The following is a 21,451-nucleotide window of genomic DNA, read 5'->3' as shown; positions in this document are numbered from 1 at the left end:
TTTTTGAAAAGTATTATTACGAACTGTATTTGAAGTGAACTCTTTATTTTTGTTGCTCCATCTCTCCAGTGAGTTTTTACAACACAGGATATTTAACAGTAAGCAGTGTTGATTTGTGTCATATCCATTGTTTTTTCTTGAATTGTATCATCAGCTTCATAGAATGTTTCATTTGTTGAATTTGAACTGGGGGCTTTGGTTTTTCTATTTGAGTTGCCTGCAAATACACAAAACAAAATGAAATAATTATTTGAAATTATGACATCAAATCTTACTTTAAAATTTGTCCTTAAAAAATTAAACTTTTTAGGAATGTTAGAATTGAATCATTTCAAAGTTGTTTTTGAGCATTTTCTCCTGAAAGTTAAATAAGGGAAATACACAGTAACAGAAGTAAGGATTTCGTTTCCATGCTTACCTTTCTTTCTCCACACTTCCATGGAGGAAACTACACATTTGATCAGAAGGTAACAATTTCTGGGTTGCTTAATAAAAGTGTGACTGTCCTTATGCATAAAGGGAACAAAACTAAAATCGATCATAATAATTTACAACAATCTTAAGGCTTTGCCATTATAATCAATTGAGATGTAACATTTAAAAAGAGCATGTTTATTCCACAATCCCATTCACTCTTTCTATATAAAGGAGTCCAAAATGCACAAGGGTAGAGGAATGCGGATATTTGTTCATCAGAAGTTAGACTAACAAGCTCATAGCAAAGAAATGGATTCTTAATCAGTGAATGATGTTAGAAAAATTAAGTGTGAAAATAATGTCATATATTTCACCGATATATACAAATTTAAATATATTTAAATAATTTTATAATTATGTAAAAGCAGTGCAAGAAATCACAGATGTTACTAATAACCCCCTGTTGTTAAACCCACAGTTCAGCTCACAAGCCACATCTTATTTGACCTTTCAGCAGCATTTTCTTTCTTGACTTCCCAAATGCTACCCTTCCTTGACTCGTTCCTGTGTCACCATTGCTCCTTTTCCATCTTTCTTGTTGGTCCCTTTTCCTCTCCCAAGCATCTTAGGCTGAGGAGGGCCTGAGGGCTCAGCCATTGGTTCCTATCACTGTGTCACTGCCTAATTACTCTCATTAGTCCCACAGTTTTTAATACCATCTCTGCTGATGACTCCCAGATTTGTATCTCTAATCCACACCTCTCCTGAACTCCAGACTCAACTTCCTAGTTGCCATCTCCACTTGGATATCTAGGAGACATCTCCAACTTAGTCCAAAACTGATATTTGGATCATTCCCAGGTTTAAAAAAAAAAAGGAGCCCAATCCACTTACAGTCTTCCTCTTCTCAATTGCCGGCAACTTCCATGTGTTCAGTTGCTCAGGACAAAAACCTCCGTCAGCCTTGGTTCCTCTTCTCTCAACCCCACCTGCAATTTATCTGATATCCTGTTGACTACATTTTTAAAACACATCCAGAATCAGACCACCTTCACTGCTACCACTGTTCTATTTTCAGCACAACACTCAGAGTGATCCTTTGAAACAAAAGTTAAAGCATGTCCTCTGCAAAGAACCCTCCATTTCACCCAAGTCTTTATAATGGCCCACATGTCCACACATACACACACACACACACACACACACACACACACACACACACACACACACACACACACACACACCATAAATCTCCCTGACTTCGTCTTTTTCTGCTTCATCCTCTCATTCACTCCAACCTCTTTGATCAAACATTTCAGGTATGTTCCAGCCACAGGGCCTTTGCATTGGCTGTTCACTCTGTCTGGCATGCTCTTCCCTTAGATTATCTGCAGGGTAAATCCCTAATTTCCAATCCTTGCTCAGAAGTCACCTTTTCAATGGGACCTAAACACTGTATTTAAAATTGCAACCTACATTCCCCCCACCCCATCCCCAATCCCTTTGCTCTCCAGTTTTTCCCATAGCATTTATTTTCTAATATAATTTACCTTTTTATGATGTTTATTATATATCTCCTCTCACTAAAATGTAAGCACCACATGCCAGAGATCTTTTACTATATTTTTGATTGATGATGCAGAAAAATTGCATTGTACATAGCTAATGTTCAATATTGAGTGAAATGATAAGATTGAAAGTGTGACATAGTAAAAACTTTAAAGTTGCAGATTGCAAAAGATAAGATTGAAAGCCAACTGGGAAGAAATGTTTAGAACACATGATTCATGTCTAACATATAACCAGAATTTGCGTATCAATATGTAAGACATTAACACCTCTTAATCAGTAAAGAGATGGGCAAAAGATCTACTGAATCTCCAATCTTACTAGTCAGAAAGAAATGTAAATTCAAAAGGTAATATACCATTTTTCATGTCTCAATTAGGAACAGATAAAATCTTTCTTGGCCAAGAGTAAGTAATTTATTTTACCGTCACAAAAATTCAGAAGAAAAGAAAGCCATATATCGTGCCACTCAAGGTTCCACATTTTAAACAAGATACTTTTAATATTAGCCCAGAGAATAATGCCATGCGTGTTTCAGGCCTATGAGCAAGATCTAGGAGCTGTAGTGAGACATCATCCTTCAAAACATCAATAATATTACCCATTTGAGTGTTGGTCTATGAAATCAACCCATAGTGGGGGATGTCCTGCTTGGCCCTAGAAAGCAGGGCCAATGGGATGGCATGATGGGAGGGTAAATTGGTACATTTATTTTTAAGTCTGGAGTGTTCCTACCTTGTGATTTTAGCATGAAGTTCCCAGGGAAACCATAAGAGATGAGCTCTAAAACTTACATATAAAGATATTCACTGATTCTTTTCAATACCAAAAAAATGTAAGTACCCTAAATTTATAATAGGGAAGTTGCTAAATTATCATGCTTAAGTATGATGCAGCCATTTAATCTGAAAAAGTAATTTCCAAGAAATTTTTAATTACATTGAAAATGCTCAGAATACAATGTTAAGTGAGAAAAGATGCAAAACTATCAGCAATACAATAATAGTTAATACTTTCATAATGTTTCCTCAGAGCATTTACTATCAGCTTCTCTCTGCTTAAAATTTTTTAGGATCAAATCCTAATTTCTTGATTAGGCTGCGGATCAGCCCTACTTCCCCCTCCCGGCTCAGCTTGCCCCATTCCCTTCCTGGTACTTGGCATTTCAGACATACAGAAATACTGACTGACAAGCTCCCCAGACTTGCCCTGCTCTCACTCTCTCTCTGCCCCAAGCCTTTGCATACTTCCAGGTGCCTGATATCCCTAACTCTCTAATCTTTGCTTGAAAAACTCTTATTTGTCCTTTAGGTTTTGGAAAATCTGCTCCAAACCTACCTAAGGGGAAGGGGAACTCACTAGCCAAGAGGTTTCACTATTAGAAGTAGCTCTCCTCTACTTTTTTGCCATCTAGTCTCTCTTGTTATATGACTTTTTCACTTTTTTTCTTAAGATAAGTCTAAGCCTCACCTTTAAGTGTGTTCATACTGCCTGGCTTTGCCCATTTATAGACTGCTTTCTAGAGTCAATGAGGACATCCCTCACTATGGGTTGTTTTCATAGATCAACACTCAAACGAGCAATATTATTGATAAGTTTTGAAGGATGATGTCTCACTACAGCTCCCAGATCTTGCCCATAGGCCTGAAACATGCGTGGCATTATTCTCTGGGCTAATATGAAAAGTATCATAATTTTAAAATGTAGGGCCTAGAGCGGTACAATATTTGGCTTTATTTCATTACTTCCGAACTCTTTTGGTGTTAAATTAATGTTCTACTTCTAAACATCCAATCATAATGTTTTGACTATATAATTTGATTTTTTTTTTTTTTTTTTTTTTTGCGGTATGCGGGCCTCTCACTGTTGTGGCCTCTCCCGTTGCGGAGCACAGGCTCCGGACGCACAGGCCTAGCGGCCATGGCTCACGGGCTTAGTTGCTCCGCGGCATGTGGGATCTTCCCGGACCAGGGCACGAACCCGTGTCTCCTGCATCGGCAGGCGGATTCTCAACCACTGCGCCACCAGGGAAGCCCTATAATTTGATTTTTAAACAAAAACAACAAAAAGTTAATTTGTTGTAGGCACAACATTTTCTAGCCTGGCAAGTAGCTCTTTGCCCAGTCAGCAAGCAAAATTGTTTAAGATAAATGTAGTAGGGAAAGCTAGCATGAAAATTTGATGACCTGATAAATTCTTCACTGTTATTTGCAAAGTAGACTTTAAAAGATATATGGATTCAAATTTAACTACTAAATACTTAAGTAATGGGGAATATATATGTATATATATAGAGAGAGAGAGAAAGAGAGAGAGACCCTTGAAACTATTTTCCTTATATAACATTTGTAATATTTGAAAAACAAAATGTTTGTAGGCTTATTCTTATTGGTTCAGTATCATTTGTACTCTCCAGTATCAGAGCAGGTAAAGGTAAAAGACCAAGGATTTAAGATGTAAATTAGTTTCATATTATCTGGGCAGAATTTGTATCTTATATAAGCATTTCTTCTCTTTTTTTATTGAAGTATGGTTGATTTATATCATATTAGTTTTAGGCATACAACATAGTGATTCAATATTTTTATAGATTATACTCCATTTAAAGTTATAAATATTAGCTATATTCCCTATGCTGTACAATATATCCTTGTAGCTTATTTATTTTATACATAATAGTTTGTGCCTCTTAATCCTCTTCCCCTGTCTGGCCCCTCTAGCATTTTTTTAAACATCTAAAATTTTAATCTTTTATTCGAAGTCCTGGAAGTCTGAAGACTGTAACATTTGATTAATTCAAGTCCTTCATGTTTCCTAAGCTTTTTACATACTTAAATTCATAATATTCTAGTGAGACTTTCAAGGTGGTTTTTCTACCTTGTCACATATAGGGTTTTTTTCTTTTTATGGGAGTTAAACTCAGGAAGTTATTTCCTCACTTAGTTTGGGGTTCTCTCTAAGAACCCCTTAGTCTGGGGTTCTCTCTTAAGCCATCTCCATTCTGACAGCTCTAGTTTCCATTATGCATTTTTTTGGAAACAACTGAAAGAGTTTAACCTGTCTACTGCCCTCTGAGATTTAAAGGCTTGCAAAATACATTCCAGTATTCTATCAATAGATTTGCCTTCATCTAGGACTTGTAAAACACCCCATTCCCCAGCCCTGATTCATTATTTCCTTGACTACTGGATCCTTCTAACCAGTGCAGGTACAAAGATCATTTCTTAGATTGGCTTCTTAAGGCAGTGCAGTTCCCGTAACCAAACTGATTTGCTACAGGAACAAGAAAAGATTTGATATAAACACCATACTGACACCATTTGAAGCAGGAGCTTTGATTAGCAAGTCAACACCCTAGTGTTCCTTCTCTTCCTACAGCTTATAAAAGTCCAAACGTGCTTTCAATGTATATCCCTCTGGTAAGTTAGAATAATTGGGCATATTATGGAAAAAACAACTGCTGTAAGTGGGCTGTGCTGTAGTGATATCAGAGTCCAGCTAACTGCATCCTTTTGAAATGATTTTTAAAGAGAGAAGAGGAAAAGTCTCAGCAACCTCACCTTTTCCTAGTTTTCCTTTAATAAATAGAAACTAATTTCTTAACCAACAGAGTAGAGATAAAACCAGCTGCCTCTTCTGTCACGAGGTTACAACATGGATTAAATTTTAAACAATAAATCTGTTATACCATTGAGCTCTTAAGGGATTTGTTACATATAAAGGGTTTTTTAAATTTAATTTCTCCTTTTCTTTACCTGAGTGCAGACTGGAAAGATCCAATATCACTGTGCTTTCCTGGGTTGATATTAGATGCTCTTTCTGCTGCTAATGTCCCATTTTTATTCTTTTCTTTAGTCTGGTCATCATATGTAAATCTCAACCTTCCTTTAATCCTATACCTCTCAGCCTGGCATTTAAATTAAAGCTTTGGCCTTTGCCAAAATTTAAATGCAATTCATCAAGCAAATCAAATTCTCCATTTAAATCAAATTCATCAAACAAAATCCACCTATCCTCATCACAAACTAGGCCAATATATTTTTTCTATTAGTTAAATTTTACATTCATTTTCAGAAGTATTCCTCAGGGATCCATTTATCCTATAAATCTTCTATGAACTCTGCTCTTACCTGCCATTTCAAAATATCAAAAGAATGCTGGGCCCTCTGCAGGTCTCATCTCCTGGCTATGTGGCAGAGCGGTAATTAAGCTTTTCTGTCATTATCTGCCTGTGTCCTTCTAGCTTCTGCATTACCAATCTGATGCCCTACAGCAGCTTCAATGACTAATCAGCCGGCTCACTTTAGTAGAAATCTACGCATCCCACTCATCCTGCATTTCTTTCTAGAGGAAACAAGCAATCTTAAATTTGCACCCTAAAAGTGTTCTTCATTTACTAGGGGACATTTTCCCTTTAAATTTAATATGATGCAAAGAACTGGATCTGAGGTAAATGGTGAAGTGAGCAAAACTTGCCTACTGACCTCCTGACCTATTGACTTCTCCCTTCTTCAACGCCCTGCCTTCCGCTTGAGGATACACAGGTATCTCATGTAAATACAGTTAAAAATTCATTGTGAAAGTTAGAATCTTAGACTTGCCCTTTTGCTTTGTCCATCCATCAAGGAATGAAGGCAGTTCTCTCCAGAAATGTTTTTTCTACCCTATTTTTTCCACAATTGGACATTTTTTTTCTTTTCTGCATTGTTAAATTCAACTATAGATGACTAACATAGCTCACAAAGGAATTTAGCTGATATTTTAAATCCTTTAAATGAATTTTCACAATGAGACACTGGCTTCTATTTTGCTTTTTGGTTCCAGCATCAGCCAGCATTGCCTAACCCTGCTCCCTGAAGAGGACTCACAAATGCTAAAAGTAGCAGGAGCTCTGCTGAGCAATTTGGTTTTCTACATTCTAGAAACAAAAAGAGTTGTAGGAAATTCCAGACTCATTATTTTCAGTAGAAAGGCCCCTTTAGGATATACAAGTCACCTTTTCTGTGATTGAGTTCAAATTACACCATCTTCTACTAAGATCTCAGTGAGTTTTTAAAGCCTCTCTGAAACAAAGTATGGCAGTTAAAAATAATGTGACTCAGAAGTTTATTTGGAATACTGAAATAAGAGTAGCTAAGAAACTTTGAAAAAGAAGCATAATGGGAAGAGAAATTCTTCCCTAATTAGATATTAAAATAAATTATATAGCTACAATAATTTTAAAGTATATTATTGGCTTAAGAATAAACAGACTGATAAATTTAACAGAACAGTAAGTCTAAAAACAGATCCCAGTATATATAAGAATTTAGTTTATGACAAAGGTGACATTTTAAATTGGCAAGAAAAAAAAGGATAGATTTCCCAATAAATATTTAGACAATTGGCTCATTATTTGTAAAATAAAAATAAAGGCAGATCCCTACCTCACACTTTACACAAATATTTTAATTCCAGGATTATTAAAGATTTAAATGTAAAAAACAAGTGAATGTATGTATTGTATTAGAAGAAAATATAGGTGAATATATCTTAGAGTGAGGTAAGAACTTGCTAAGTATGAAATTAAAGGAAGAAATCACAAAAGGAGAAAGTTCTACAGTTGAAAAATTGTCACATAAAATTAAAAAGGAAACAACTATGAAAAATACTTGCAATATATGTGAAAAAGAATTTAGTTACTGTATGGAAAGCTCCTATAAAGCAATGAAAAATGAATACCCCCATAGAAAAATGTGTATAAGATATGAGCAACAGTATACCACAAAGACAATGACAAATAAATATGAAAATGTCCACCCTTGCTCCTAATTAGATAAATTTAAAATAAAACACTATATTGTTTCCCTCAGTGAAATTAGTAAGATATATATCTTTTGAAATAAAAATATGAAATAGTACTTTTCTGGAGGACAGTTAGCAATTTGTATCCAAAGCCTTTTATATGTACCAAATCTTTGGTCAGCAATTCCATTCCTAGGGATTTATGCTAGGAAAATACTTCAATGTTCAATGCTTGTGTGTAATAGAAAAAAATGGAAGCTAGTTCAAAGTCAATAATTTAATAAAATATGATATACCCAAACTGGTTTCTAAACACCATTCCAACTAAAAGGGCAACTTGGAGACTTCTTGGAAAAATGGCAGATTTCGGGGCTGGAACAGGAAAAGCACAGGCTGCTCGAGAACATTTTGTGACAGAGAGCAAAAAAAATGCTCAAAAAATGATGGACATATTTCAAAAGGATATAGGACCCAATTTAAAGGGGCTCCCACAGGCCAAATCTGAGATAATTTAAGAATCAGAATAAATGATGATAATAATAGACTATTTTAGAATAAAGAATCCGAGTCCATACTGATATTAATAAATTAATTAATAGGTAAATAGGGGGAAAGGGAAAGCTCTTCCTTGTAGTAGAATAACAACTAATAAACACAGAAGGAATGATGAAGTTAGAAAATCACCATTTCATAGCTATCATAATAATTCTAAAATTATCTTGAAATTTTGAATGAAAACATTCAGTCAAGAACCATCAATGGGTGCGTGAAAGTTGGAGGAGGAACAGGATTTTTTCATACCTCCCAACAAATTACGTAGTAATGGCAAAAGGAAAAATAGTGACTTTGTATATTCATATATATATATATATGTATATATATATCTGACTCACTTTGCTGTACAGCCAGAAACTAACACAACATTGTAAATCAACTATACTTGAAAAAAAGAAGGGTAAAAGGATGATTTAAAATAAAAATAAGTTTCAAAAAACAAAAACAAAAGACTAAAGAAATATGATAACTAATTACAAGATGTAACTCTGGACTAGATCGTAGATAAGAAAAAAATAGCTATTTAAGGATATTGGAAAATTTTAATATGAACTGCAGATTAGATAATATTACTATATCACTGTTACATTTCCTGACTTTGACAAATGTACTGTAATTATGTAGGAAAAAACCCCTTGTTCTTAAGAAACACATACTGAAATATTTATGGTTAAAAAGCATGATATCTGCAAATTATTTTCAAATGGTTCAGAAAGTATACATCAAAAGAAAGTCAATTTTGAAAAAAGTGAGGTAAAATATTAACAATTAGTAAATCTGGCAAAAGGTATACAACCTTTTCTATACTTTTCTTGCAACTTTTCTGGAAGTCTGAACTATGTCAAAATAAAAGAAAAAAAATTCATAGCACTCCATCAAGGTAATAAAATGTAATCATTAAAAGTGGTGTTTATTTATTGGCAAATGATGATGTCAGTGTTGTTCATTGAAAAAAGAAAAGCTGTTATAGGATTCATTTTTTCCCCATTTTGTTATATATACATGTATCTATAGATACATAGAAAAAAATCCATGAAGGATGTTCACCGTGGTGTTAATATCTGTTATCTCTGTGTGGTGGAATCATGGATGAAGTTATTTGTTTATTTGTTTTTCTATATTTTCTAATTTTCCTAAAATGAAAGTGAATTAAGAGAAAGGTTTTCTTTCCAGGGGTATAAGGGTGTCTTCTAAGAAGAAATATAGTAGACTATTCTGAACGATCCAAGTCCCATTTTGCTCACAGGCAGAACAAACAATTGTATTCACAATCATCAAATTTGCTTGCCTTCTCAGTATTCTGTATATAATTTATGCTTTTCTCTTAGAAAACCTGTGCCTTACTGCTGATTTGCTTACCCTTTTCCATTTATATTGCCTGCCTTTGCAAAAGAGACTACCAAATAATAGATAATTGGAATTGTCTATTATTCCCATACAACAATATTATTTTATTTGTGTCAAGCAGCTCTACTCTCTGCCCTTCTCATTTTCATCAAAAACTCTGCTTCTACAAACTTCTTGATTCTCCACCCCTCTCCACAACCCTAGGGTGTCAATGGATACTCAAAACCACAGGATGAATATATTTTATCTTCTTGGAGCATCAGTTTTACTCAGAAATGGAAAGGATATAATGTTATTATTAGAGTAAAACAAGTCATTATATTAGCAATCAAATTAAAAATTCCCATAATTTAAAAAATATAATGGGCAACTTCACATAATTTAAAACTCACAAGCCAGGGCTTTCTGTTCTAACCCTTGGAATTCTGGAGGTACACATTCCTTTCTTATCTACCTTTAAGGATTCTCCAGTGGAAAAGTTTGGGAAGCAGGGATCTAAGACATTCATCCCTTTAATTGCTCCCCCATTAACCATTAATTCTTCCACATCTTATGAAATGAGCCCTCGCCCCAGGAGTGTCTACTCAGAAAGATGCCCTTCACACAGCCATCTTCTGCTCAGAACTGTTTGTCCAATACTGTACAATTTACAAACCACGGTATTCTTTTAAACGTTGGCATTTGATACAGGCCTAACTCAAAACACAAAAGTTAAAAAGAAAGAAAGTGATTATGGAACACAATGTAAAGACCAATCAATTGCTTAGCAATAGAACCTCTGTACAAAGTGAGCCCTGGAGGTAGCCCAATTAAACTCTACAGGCACTACCAGAGACCTGCTATTTTCAGGACCAATTCAAAATGTATAAAGTCTTGAATTGTATACATTAAAAATAATGAACCCCAATAGAATAAAGGTACATGAAAGAAAAATCTTGGCAAAATATTCTAAGATTAGACTATCTTAGACTATTGTTAAAAAAACAAAATTCAGCTGAGTGAATTTGAAGACCTAGTTGGCTTTATCCAACGACTTGTGAATTGGACAGCATCCCATCTAACAAGTAGAAAGGGGCTCTGAGAAGATGTAGGAAATGAAGGGTCTTATAGGCAGAAGGGGATAGGACAAGGAAGTCATAAACAAAAGAAAGGATTTTTTTCAGGCAGGTCACCTTCCTTTAGGGGTGAGGCAGGAGTCTATCCTGAAGATTACCTTACCAGTGTTGATCAGGAAATTCCAGACGGATAGGTTTAAAATTTCACTCCTGGGAGAGGCTGAAACTGCAGTTAGGTAAGGTTTTGGTTTGCTGATGTGGGGCTTAGCACAAAGGGCTCTGTTTTGGGCCTGTTGTTTCTTCTTTAATGCTACTGTTATTTACAGAAACAAACAAGTCCACTGCCTTAAGTCAGTTTTAGTATGTGCACAAAAACACGTTTCCCTTTAAGCCACTCTAATTGCCTATAATGAAAAAAGTCTCAATTCTAAAAATTAATATAAAATAATGGGAGGCTGACTTTTAAGAACAGATAGTTTTCAAAGAAAGGAGTGGTAACTGGTGAAACCAATTTTCCTCCAATGTAATTTTACTTGCTTAATTATTACACAAACATAATATTATGTTCCTAACTTTTAAGGCATTCCTTAAGTGGAATAAAGCCTTGTTTTCTCACTAGCTAGAACACTGACATTTATCCCTGGGTGGGAGAATCACTGGAATGAAGCATGCATATTTAACAATAGGCACAGCAATGGTTTTTAGTTATCACTTTGAAGGGTCACTTTCAAATATGAACCGTTTTCTCTTCCTATTCCAGGTGACATTTGGATTACCTATTTTGTTTTCTGCTCTCCACTATGTCTTATTTGGTTAATGTCAACCAAAGGGCCCAAAATCATCTAATTTGAAAGCAGCAGAAGGCAATGATCATATAAAATTCTGCCTTACCAAGAGTAAGCACTCAGGAAAGGTGTACTGAATTAATTTGCTGACTTGATAAACATAGTGTTTTTCAGAGGGCCACTCAGAGTGGGGATATTTCATTGTAAGAAAGTAGCCTCAACTAACTACATAGGAAGTGCACTAATGGATCTCCTTAGCTAAAGAGCCATAAGACTACAAAGACTTGAGTCAACAAGCCAACTAATTCTGTTGCTGGGCTCTCAGATCCAGCTTGAAATAAAATTCTGGAGCAGTCCCTGAGATAGATCAGGAAAAATATCAGGAAAAATAATTGATTTTTATTTAGCACACTGCATTGTACAGAAGAGGCACTCAGTGAATGTTTGATGACTGTAATGGTGACAATAAACATGCTCCTTTGATCACCTACAACAGAGGTGCACTGCTACTTCATTCAACAAACATTTGTTGTGTTCTAAGCACTAGAGAAACAGTAGTGAGCAAACAAGACAAAAATTTCTACTTTCCTGGAACTTACTTTCTAGTTGGAGTAGAGAAGAATTGGACAACAGGTAAGTAAAATATATAGTTGATTAGTGGTAAGTGCTTAGGAGAAAAGTAAAGCAGGAAGAAGGCATGAAATGTTGAAGTTAAAGATACAGATTGAGTGACCAGGGAAGAACTCCGTGGGAAGGTGACTTTTAGTAAAGATTTAAAGAAAGTGAAAGTGAGGGAAAAGCATTCCAGACAATGGGCACAGCATGTGCAAAGGCCCTGAGGTGGGAATTTCAAGAACAGCAAAGAGGTCAAGGTGGCTGGGCATAAGATGCTAGAAATAAAGGCAGACCACAAAAGCCCCCATAGTTCACATTTAGGACTCCATATCTATTGAAAGATGGGAAGCAATTAGGGTTTTGACCAGAGTAGTGATCTGACCTGACTTGACTTAGGTTTTACCAGGCTCACTCTGGCTTCTCTGTGGAGAGTAGACAGCAGGGGAGCAAGGGCAGGGCAGGAAGAGGAGCTATTTGTTTTAAAATGCAGAGTCTGGAGTTTGTGTTTTAACAAACTCCCTAAGTGATTCTTACAATAAAATTTAAGAACTGATACTGATACTTTAAATTATCTAAGCAATTGAGATAAAAATTGATTTTATTTTTTGATTAATTGATAATCACTAATCCACTGCTTCATTTTGCCTGTGGAGAAACAGAGTCTAAGCCATCGGACTAAATTCAGCTAACAACTGGTCAATTTGGCCATTTAATCTCCAAACAGTACTTCAGAAAAAGAACTCCAAAGGGATCTCGGCTTCTTGCTTTGTGATACAGGGCACCCTCTGAGATCTCTACAGAGAAGAAAACTAGAGCTAAAGTAATCATGCGGTGCTGGTATATTTGAGAAGATCGCAGAGCATGTACTCCATAAACGTGTTTCTGGATTCAGCTAAAATGGAGCATATGGGAAGGAAATTTTCTAAATTTTTTGGAAGAAAGTTTTTCACTTTCTTTTTAAATAGAAGTTAGTGAGCACCTGGGTCTTATTCTAAACATATATATCTATAATATATAGATTCTAAATTTTTATTAAAAATATATTCAAAATACATTAAATAAAATTCATGATCACTACTTTTAAAATACACTAATAGAAATTTATATTCACAAAAAATTTAACAATTCTTTCTGTTTCATAATGGTAATCAGTAGTATGTGTAGCACATTATAATTAAGATAACAAAGAGACTCAGTTCTGAAAACCTTACATAAACATTTCTACTTTATAGTTGCACTACACACACAAACACACACGTACACATACCTGTATAGCGTAACTAGTTTGTGATCTATTCAAGAACAAAGACTGACTTCTATTTATTTTTTAGTTTCTTTTATGTGACTCTGGATTACTTAATATACCTCCTCTGAATTCTGCACACTGTAGGCACACAGGTAATGCCTAACTGACTACTGACTAACCAGTCTAGAGCAATGCAACACTGACAATTAATTATCAGATATTTTGTTCCTCTATCTATTTGACTTCTTTGGCTCCATCAAAAACAAAATTTAAAAATTCCAAGAGGATACAACCTTTAAAACAGAGACACGTAAATAAATTAAAGTGGATTTACTGGATCAATGTATTATTTTTTTCATGAGAATATTTACATCCTGCCACTATTTTTCCTTGGGCACAATCCCTCTAAGGTATTTCATCATTAAGACCTAATTTAACATGAATTTTTATAAAACCATATAATAAACTGAATTTTTAAAAACCATTCATTGCTAACGAATGATCTGTCACCCAAGCACAGGTTATTATTTTGAACAGAGTACAGGTAATTGGTTATAAATAATGGTTATGGATTACCTTCTTGAGTGGAAGTAGCCTCTAGGTGTTGCAGTTTAAGGCCAGTGTCTAATCTTTGAGGCTTTGTATACAGAAATAAGTAGCAAAGAACACAGACGCTGATGACAAAGGCAAGTAAAACAAGGGCAGCAATTCCCAGTCCAATCAGAGCGCCAATGCTGAGGAAAACAGAAAGAACACTGTGACTGTCACACAAACTGGTTTGCACATAAAATAAAGGTTTAAATATTGTTAATACTTGCTTCAGTCATTCATACCAAATTATGTTTTATTATAAACAGTATATGATTGAAATCTATGGCTCACCTTTTTATACCCTCAAATTCTTATGACATTTCTCTATACATTTATATGTTAATATTGGTATAGAATACCATGTGAATTCATATTACAGTAAAAGGTCACTTGATTCTCTAGGGATGGTTCAAAAACATTTCTATCAGATAAACCTCTATTATTAATATATTTTAGGAGGAAAGATTAGGTTCACCAATAAAAGGTGAATAGAAAGATACCTACCTCTGCAAAAACAGTGAAACAGATGTTTACCAGAAGTGCAGAACTTTTATTTCGGAGACATGTATGGGAGTTATCATGTATTAGTATACAAAACCACAACCATTACAAGAGAGGAGGAGAAAGTTTAATTAAAGGAAAGCAATGTTTGTGAAATTTATATAAAGTTCATGTTCAATCTGAATTTTTCCTTTCTAAAAGAGCATAACACCAATGGCTTCTAGCATTTAGGAAGAAACCCTTGTACTTTTCTCTAAAAATGCAGTGTAAATATGATATTATTTGCACTAAATTTGTAACAATTCCTTCTGATACAGTTATCTATAAGTCTAATCACTTGAGAAATAATACAATTTTCACAAACCTGTGAACTTATTTTTAAATGGGAAAAGAAGTTTGGAAAAAAAATTATCTTGCAAGACTAACATGCAAACATATGTACTTTACTTTCATGAGCAATATGTATGCGTGGGTATGTAAATACATATAATTAGATTTTAAGCTGCTCCAGAGCAGATACTTCTATTGACTTTCCCACAGTCATGTGCACACTTATTAAAAGTGTTTAATAGAGTATTTAGCTTGTAATTAATGTTTCATAAATGGAAATAAATGATAATTGACTGGTGATTGATCCATTAGTAGTCATTGAAAAGTAATCATCATTGAAAAGTAACAATCATCAAAGTGAACACTGAAAAGTAGTGATCTTTATCTTCATTATTTTCCTGTCTTGCCTTTCAGCTTCTGCTATTTCCTAGAGATTAGGGCGGGAACAAATGTGACATGCCGAAAGTGAGGGAAGAGAGAATTTGACCAGGGGTGCTAGGTGTGTCACTGCTTTGGGAGAAAGAACAAAATTAAAAGTGAGGGGCTAAGCTCATGCTACTTATCCTTAATTTAAGGAGATAAAGCCCCCTTGCAATTTAGAGATTGCCTCCTGAGCCAGACATGGGGGCAGACTTCGAAAGATTCTTGTGCCTGTTAATTACTATCAGCCCAGTTCCCCTAGCCCTGCACAGAAATGAAGACTGGGTAATTTTCTGGCTAGAGTCAGTATATAGTTGCATATTTAAATTGGAGTTTGCCCTCACTTGATGCCCTCTCTTCCAAGGGGTAGACTCCCTGGCTCTGGCAACTCCTTTTTCATGTTTGTTTGCACCAAAGCTGACTTTTGTAGATCATATGTGTAGGGAGGGTTAGGACTGCACAGACACATAGGAACGTAATCCACTTAATTAATATTATCTGCTTCACAAAGCAGCTAGGAGGCCAGACATCTGGAAAGATTCCTGAAATGAGAACCCGGTTATAAAAAACATCTTCAAAGTGAAAAAATAATTTAGTCAATTAAAAGTAAAATTGTCAACTTAATTAAATTCAATGTATGTATTACAGACTTTACATGTACACAGTTTAAAAACCAGGCCACATGATTGGAAGGAAAAACAAAAACAAAGCATGTCACTTCTTTCTGTTATAAAAGGATGTTCTTCATAATCATTACAAACTGTTTCAATGTCATAGTTCCACTTTATAGAAATGTTGCTTTATGCATACAAAACTCTAGATAAAGATGGAGCTCTGGGAATCTCCTAAAATATTCATTTCAACAAATAACTTACTGAACTCAAGCGTAGCGCTGTGCAACACACATTATTTTCCTAGGTCCTGAAGAAGGTTTCCAAAGGAAACCCTTAGAGGTTAGGGATTTATTAGAGGAGAAGAGATGGGAGTGGGCCAGACACAGAAAAGGGAGAATTATGCTTTCCTCACAGCACCATAGGGCAGTTTGCTTTGCAGTCCCTGAGAGAGGGTCTGTAGCCCCTGTCACATTAATGAATTCTCCTACTTAGCAACTTCATTCACCTGGAGGTACCATACCTGTGCCTTTCTGCAGTGGCTGCAGAATCTCAGAACAAATGCTAATGACTTCTGGGTTATTTTTCACAGTTGGACTATTTTAAATTAGGGGAGAGAGCAAAGAATATGAGGGAAATGAAGTTCTAAATTTTTACCTTCCCATTGTGTTCTCAGAGCTCAATAACTAAGGAAGAACCCCAGGTGGTTTTTTTTGTTTATTTGTTTGTTTAACATCTTTACTGGAGTATGATTGATTTACAATGGTGTGCTAGTTTCTGCTGTATAACAAAGTGAATTAGCTATACATATACATATAGAACCCCAGGTTTAACATTGCCAACTGATGCCATCAGTTGAAATGATCTTTATATTTCCCAAGAACTGAGCTGCATTGTCAGTGCTAAATGAAGACCCCAGCAAGCTGTTCATTCCTTTGTGCCCTCATAAACTTTAGGAAGGTTTTCTATCCTCTGCTGCTGGTTGCTTTGGAACTATTCAGGAACCTGAGAATCCCAGGCACTTTTCCAACTGAGTTTGACTTAAGAGTTGCCAGTCTCTTATGGAGGTGCTGCCACCATTATTAACACTTCCAAAGACTCAGAGCTAGGTTACTATGTTATTTTCCAAAAGGCCAGATAATTTGCCAGCGCAATACAAATTGCTTCCCCAAGTAATAAGGATAAATTGTCATCATCTCCTGTTCTGGCATGATACAACTTTGTTAGTTGAACTTGTTGGTAAGTAGGCACTCCTTTTGAGATTTTTGTGAAGCTTGCAGTGTGCAAAAAAAATGACTTTACTGCTCTAAGAAATAACATTTAAAGTCATTTGCTGTAGACTTGGCATGTGTGCTAAAGTCTGGACCATGGTAGGAGATTGGGAGAAGTAATATTCTTCTTCTTACTTAGCAGAGTTAGCCTCTCTCTCTCTCTCCCAGACATAAGCTAATTTGTAAGTAACAGTTTGAGGTGGGGTGGCAGTTCTTTCCTGTAACCCTGGCACCCCATTCATTCTCCAGGCAAAATGAAAGAATCAGGTTCTAAGTCTGCAATCCTTCGGAGTGGAGGGGGGGAAAAGCATTTCGTAATGAAAATATCTGTGTAAATACTAATTGGAATACGTTAAATTACCATCATAGGAAAAAAGAGTCAAGAAAGACACCACCTTTGAAAGTCTCTTCACTTTCAGCAATGGCCAAAGAGCTCAGGTGTTGAGAAAGGGGGTGTCCTGCAAAGGTTCAACGGAGTGTGTAATCATAGCAACTGAAACTCTTCCTCTCTGTGGGTCTCCAGTTCTGTTTGGGGGTCAGTGTGAGATCAGCTGAGGGCAAATTACAAAGCCCTGTTGCCTGTGCGCGTCGAAACATACACACACACACACACACACACACACACACACACACACACACACATGCTTTCTTGATACTTTAAAGGATACAGCCAATTCCTTCTCACCCACAGAGAGACTTGAAATACTCTGATCTTTGGTTAACGCATTGAGTCTCAAAGGAGCTCCTTTTCCATTCAGATGCACCAAATGCCCAAACAAATCAAAAAGAGAATTAAAACCTCCTCCTTAAGTTATGTGCTTGTCTTTCTCTGCCCGCAGAGCCGCAGGCCTCGGACTGGTGCCGGCGAGAGAGAGTCAAGAGTAGTCCGCTCCCGCCGGGCGGCCCTGCTTGCGCCCTGGGCGCAGAGCCCGCTCTCCTCCCGCGCGCGCCTCGCCCGGGGTCGCCGGCGGATTCACACTTCTGGCGCCACTGCCCGACCCTCGCCGGATGGGGGTGGCACCGAGTGGGTTCTCTGCAGGGCCCTCATCAGCCCTCGAAGGCTCTTGTCCCCCCGGAGGGATCCGAGCAGGTCGCGAGGACGCGGGCGACCTCCCTCCTCCCGTCGTGGCACGACTCGTCGCCTCCCCAGCCTCCTGGCCGCCAGCCCCCTGCCTACCCACCTGAGGCTCCACATGTAGCTGTGCTTGTAGGGGAAGTAGCTGCCCGGCTCACTGCAGCAGTACTTGAGGTCGGCGAAGCCGCAGCAGTAGATGAGGGTGGCCCCCTCGCCGCGCCGGGGACACTGGAAGGGCTCCACGAAGCTGCGGTTGAGGCTGTAGTAGCCGGAGCACACCCGGCTGGCCTCGCTCATCGCGGGCGGCTGCAGGCAGGGGCACGCGAAGCCCCCGATCTGCCCTTGCTACACACGTCCCGCCCCGCCCGCGGACCCCTCCGTCCGGGCTCGCCTCTTGCGATCCCGGGCTGACTGCCTGGGCGGTCAGCCTGGGCGCGCCTCTTCTGCTTGCTCTCCTCCCCTCGTCCCCAAGGTGTCTGGTCGCTTTACACGCGCTTCTCCCTCCCGCTACTGAGTGGTCCTATTATCTGCCGATCTCCAGCCCTGTACCTTTTTCTCCCTCTCCCTTCGTCTGCTTTCTCCACGTTCTCCTGACTTCTCTCCACTTTTCCTCAATTCTCGGAGGCGTCCCCACTCCACGCCAGAAAGAGATTCCACCTGAAGGAGAACGGTAGGTGTGGTGTGGGACGTGTTTGCCATCTGAACAGATGCAGCCAAAGTTGAAATTCCCTTTGCCCAGGGACAGGGCAGATGGGTTTCAGTCAAACGAGCAGGGCCGGGGAAGCAGGGTAGAGGGCAGAACAAAAGGCACTGAACTATCAGTGAAGGGCTGTTGAGAAGTACCCCTTCTTCTTTGAGAAGTATGTGTAAGACGTTAAAATCTGCCAATTTAAATATCAAAGACAAGAACAAAATTTTCTCCAAAAACTAGCCATGTATTCTGTATTCAGTTAACCTGAGAAAGGAAGGACAGGTTAGAGATTGAGGTAAAGAAACTGAGGACTTTCTGCAAAGGTAGGCAGAAAGAAGAGGCAAAGGAAGTAGGGAGAGAGAGAACTTCATCCTTTTAAAGCACTGCAGAAATTTCTCTTGTTCTCTTTTTGTTTGGTATTCTCACTTTAGTGATTCATTTTGTTGACCAAGTTTTAAAAAATAACAATAGTAATGGATGCTTTTGTAATAAGTCAAACAATACTATGATGTGTAAAGAAGAAAATATTAATAGCCGTAAGATAGGAGAGGAGGTGACTATAACATCCATAAAATTTCTGAGATAGAACTTTATTCCTTCTTCTTCCTTTTCTGCTTCTTTCCTTCAGCTGAGGGTTGATTGGATGCCAGAATCATGAATTTTTACCCTACTGGGTGCTGTATATTTTTGTATTTGCATAAATATTCTTGAGCTTTGTTCTGGGATGCAGTTACTTAGAGATGTTACTGGAAGGGGGAACCCTTCCAGGGCCTGAGAGAGGGCTCTTGTCTAACACTTGGAAATGAATTGTCCTAGGAGACAAAAATACTGGCAAAGCAAAAGACTTTATTGGGAAGGGGCACCCGGGTGGAGAGCAGCAGGGTAATGGAAACCAGGAGAACCGCTCTGCCACGTGGCTCACAGCCTCAGTGTTTATGGTGGTGGGGTCAGCTTTCTGGGTGTCTCTGGTCAATCATCTTGCTTGTCCCCATATTTGGTCCAATTCAAGGCCCTTCCTGATGGTGCACACATCTCTTAGCCAAGGTGGATCCCAGCATAAGGGTTTCTGGGAGGTTGGCAGGACATATTATGGTCTGGCGTCTCCTTCCTCCTCTTGGCCCCTCCCAAATTCTCCTGGTTCGTTTTTGGTGGCAGCACCCTGTTCCTTATCGGGACCTCCTGTTGGGGACAACTCATGCAAGTGGTTATTATGCCTGGCCAAGGCAGGCTGTTTCAGTCAACGGTTCCCTAACAGAAACTGTTGGATTCTTTCAGGTTTGATATTTTTAAAATTTATTTATTTATTTGGCTGCGTTGGGTCTTTGTTGCTGTGCGCGGGCTTTCTCTAGTTGTGGCAAGCGGGGGCTGCTCTTTGTAGCGGTGCACAGGCTTCTCATTGTGGTGGCTTCTCTTGTTGCAGAGCACGGGCTCTAGGCACGCGGGCTTCAGTAGTTGTGGCACGCGGGCTCAGTAGTTGTGGCTCGTGAGCACTAGAGCACAGGCTCAGTAGTTGTGGTGCACGGGCTTAGTTGCTCTGCGGCATGCGGGATCTTCCCAGACCAGGGCTCGAACCTGTGTCTCCTGCATCAACAGGCGGATTCTTAACCACTGTGCCACCAGGGAAGTCCCTTCAGGTTTGACTTTAAACTTTGTTAGGCAGAACCAGAGCAGACTTGAAGGCTAATTTGATGATTCTTTTCTTGTTGTAGGAAGATGGGGTGCAAGAGGATGGTCACGTCGCAGGTCTTGGGTGAGTCCATGGGACAGACTGCCAAGTGAAGGTCCTTGGCTTCTCACGGGAAACAATTCAAGAGCGAACCATAGCAAAGTGAAAGCAGTTTATTTGGAGAGATGTCTGTTAATTTAGATAGAATGCTGTCCCACTCAAAAGGTGAGAGTGGCCCTGAAATTTGGGGTGGTTAGTTTTCATCGGCTGGGTAACTTCATAGGCTAATGAGTGGGAGGATTATTCCAACTATCTTGGCAAAGGGGCGGGGATTTCCAGGAACTGGGCTACCGCCCAGCCCACTTTTTGGCTTTTTATGGTCGCCCTTGGAACCATCATGGCCCCTGTGGGTATGTCATTTAGATGCTAATGTATTACAATGAGTGTATAATAAGGCCCAAGGTCTACTGGAAGCCAAATCTTCTGCCATCTTGGGCCTAGTAGGGTCTAACCAGTTTTTATTGTAACCTCAACGGCTATGTCATTCTTTTAAAGGTTGTGCCCTGCCCCCTTCCCTCCTATCTCATTCTGAATACTCTACTGAGTACCTTGTGAATTACAAGGCTTACCATTCTGACTGGTGCAAATAAACTATTCCAGGCCTTGTGAAGGCTCCAAGAAGTGTACTCTCTGATCCTTTTAGGTGGCTCTTTCCCTGGTTTCCAGTAGTTTCTTTACAGGCAGGTACTGATCACGACTTAGCTGAAGGCTCAAGGAGATCCTCCTGTGAGCCAGATCTTGAACTAACTCTCTCTCTCTCTCTCACCCTCTTTCTCTCTCCCTCCCATCTCTCTTTCTCTCCCTCTCTCTCTCTCCAGCTCTCTTCTCTCTCTAGTACTCTGTCCTGCTATCTCTATCCACC

General features: G+C 38.2%; 2 protein-coding genes across 2 annotated transcripts in view; one reads left to right on the top strand and one right to left on the bottom strand.

The window, feature by feature from the left end:
• The window catches only part of SREK1IP1 (SREK1 interacting protein 1), a 73,881-nt gene extending 55,811 nt beyond the window's left edge, over positions 1-18,070 (top strand). Inside the window, exon 5 of the mRNA XM_067031034.1 lies at positions 17,937-18,070. Coding sequence (XP_066887135.1) covers positions 17,937-17,982 — 46 coding nt within the window. The 3' untranslated portion in view covers positions 17,983-18,070. The remainder of the gene's footprint in view (positions 1-17,936) is intronic.
• Positions 93-18,469, bottom strand: SHISAL2B (shisa like 2B). Its single transcript, XM_059062329.2, has 3 exons — positions 18,279-18,469; positions 13,950-14,107; positions 93-217 (listed from the first exon to the last, which is right to left on the bottom strand). The coding sequence occupies exons 1-3, from the start codon at positions 18,467-18,469 to the stop codon at positions 93-95; spliced, it is 474 nt and encodes a 157-aa protein (XP_058918312.1).
• Between the last annotated feature and the right edge of the window lie 2,982 nt (positions 18,470-21,451).

Source organism: Kogia breviceps, chromosome 4, assembly GCF_026419965.1.
Source record: "Kogia breviceps isolate mKogBre1 chromosome 4, mKogBre1 haplotype 1, whole genome shotgun sequence".
NCBI classification, from domain to species: domain Eukaryota; kingdom Metazoa; phylum Chordata; class Mammalia; order Artiodactyla; family Physeteridae; genus Kogia; species Kogia breviceps.
This window is presented reverse-complemented; position numbering and strand designations above follow the sequence as displayed.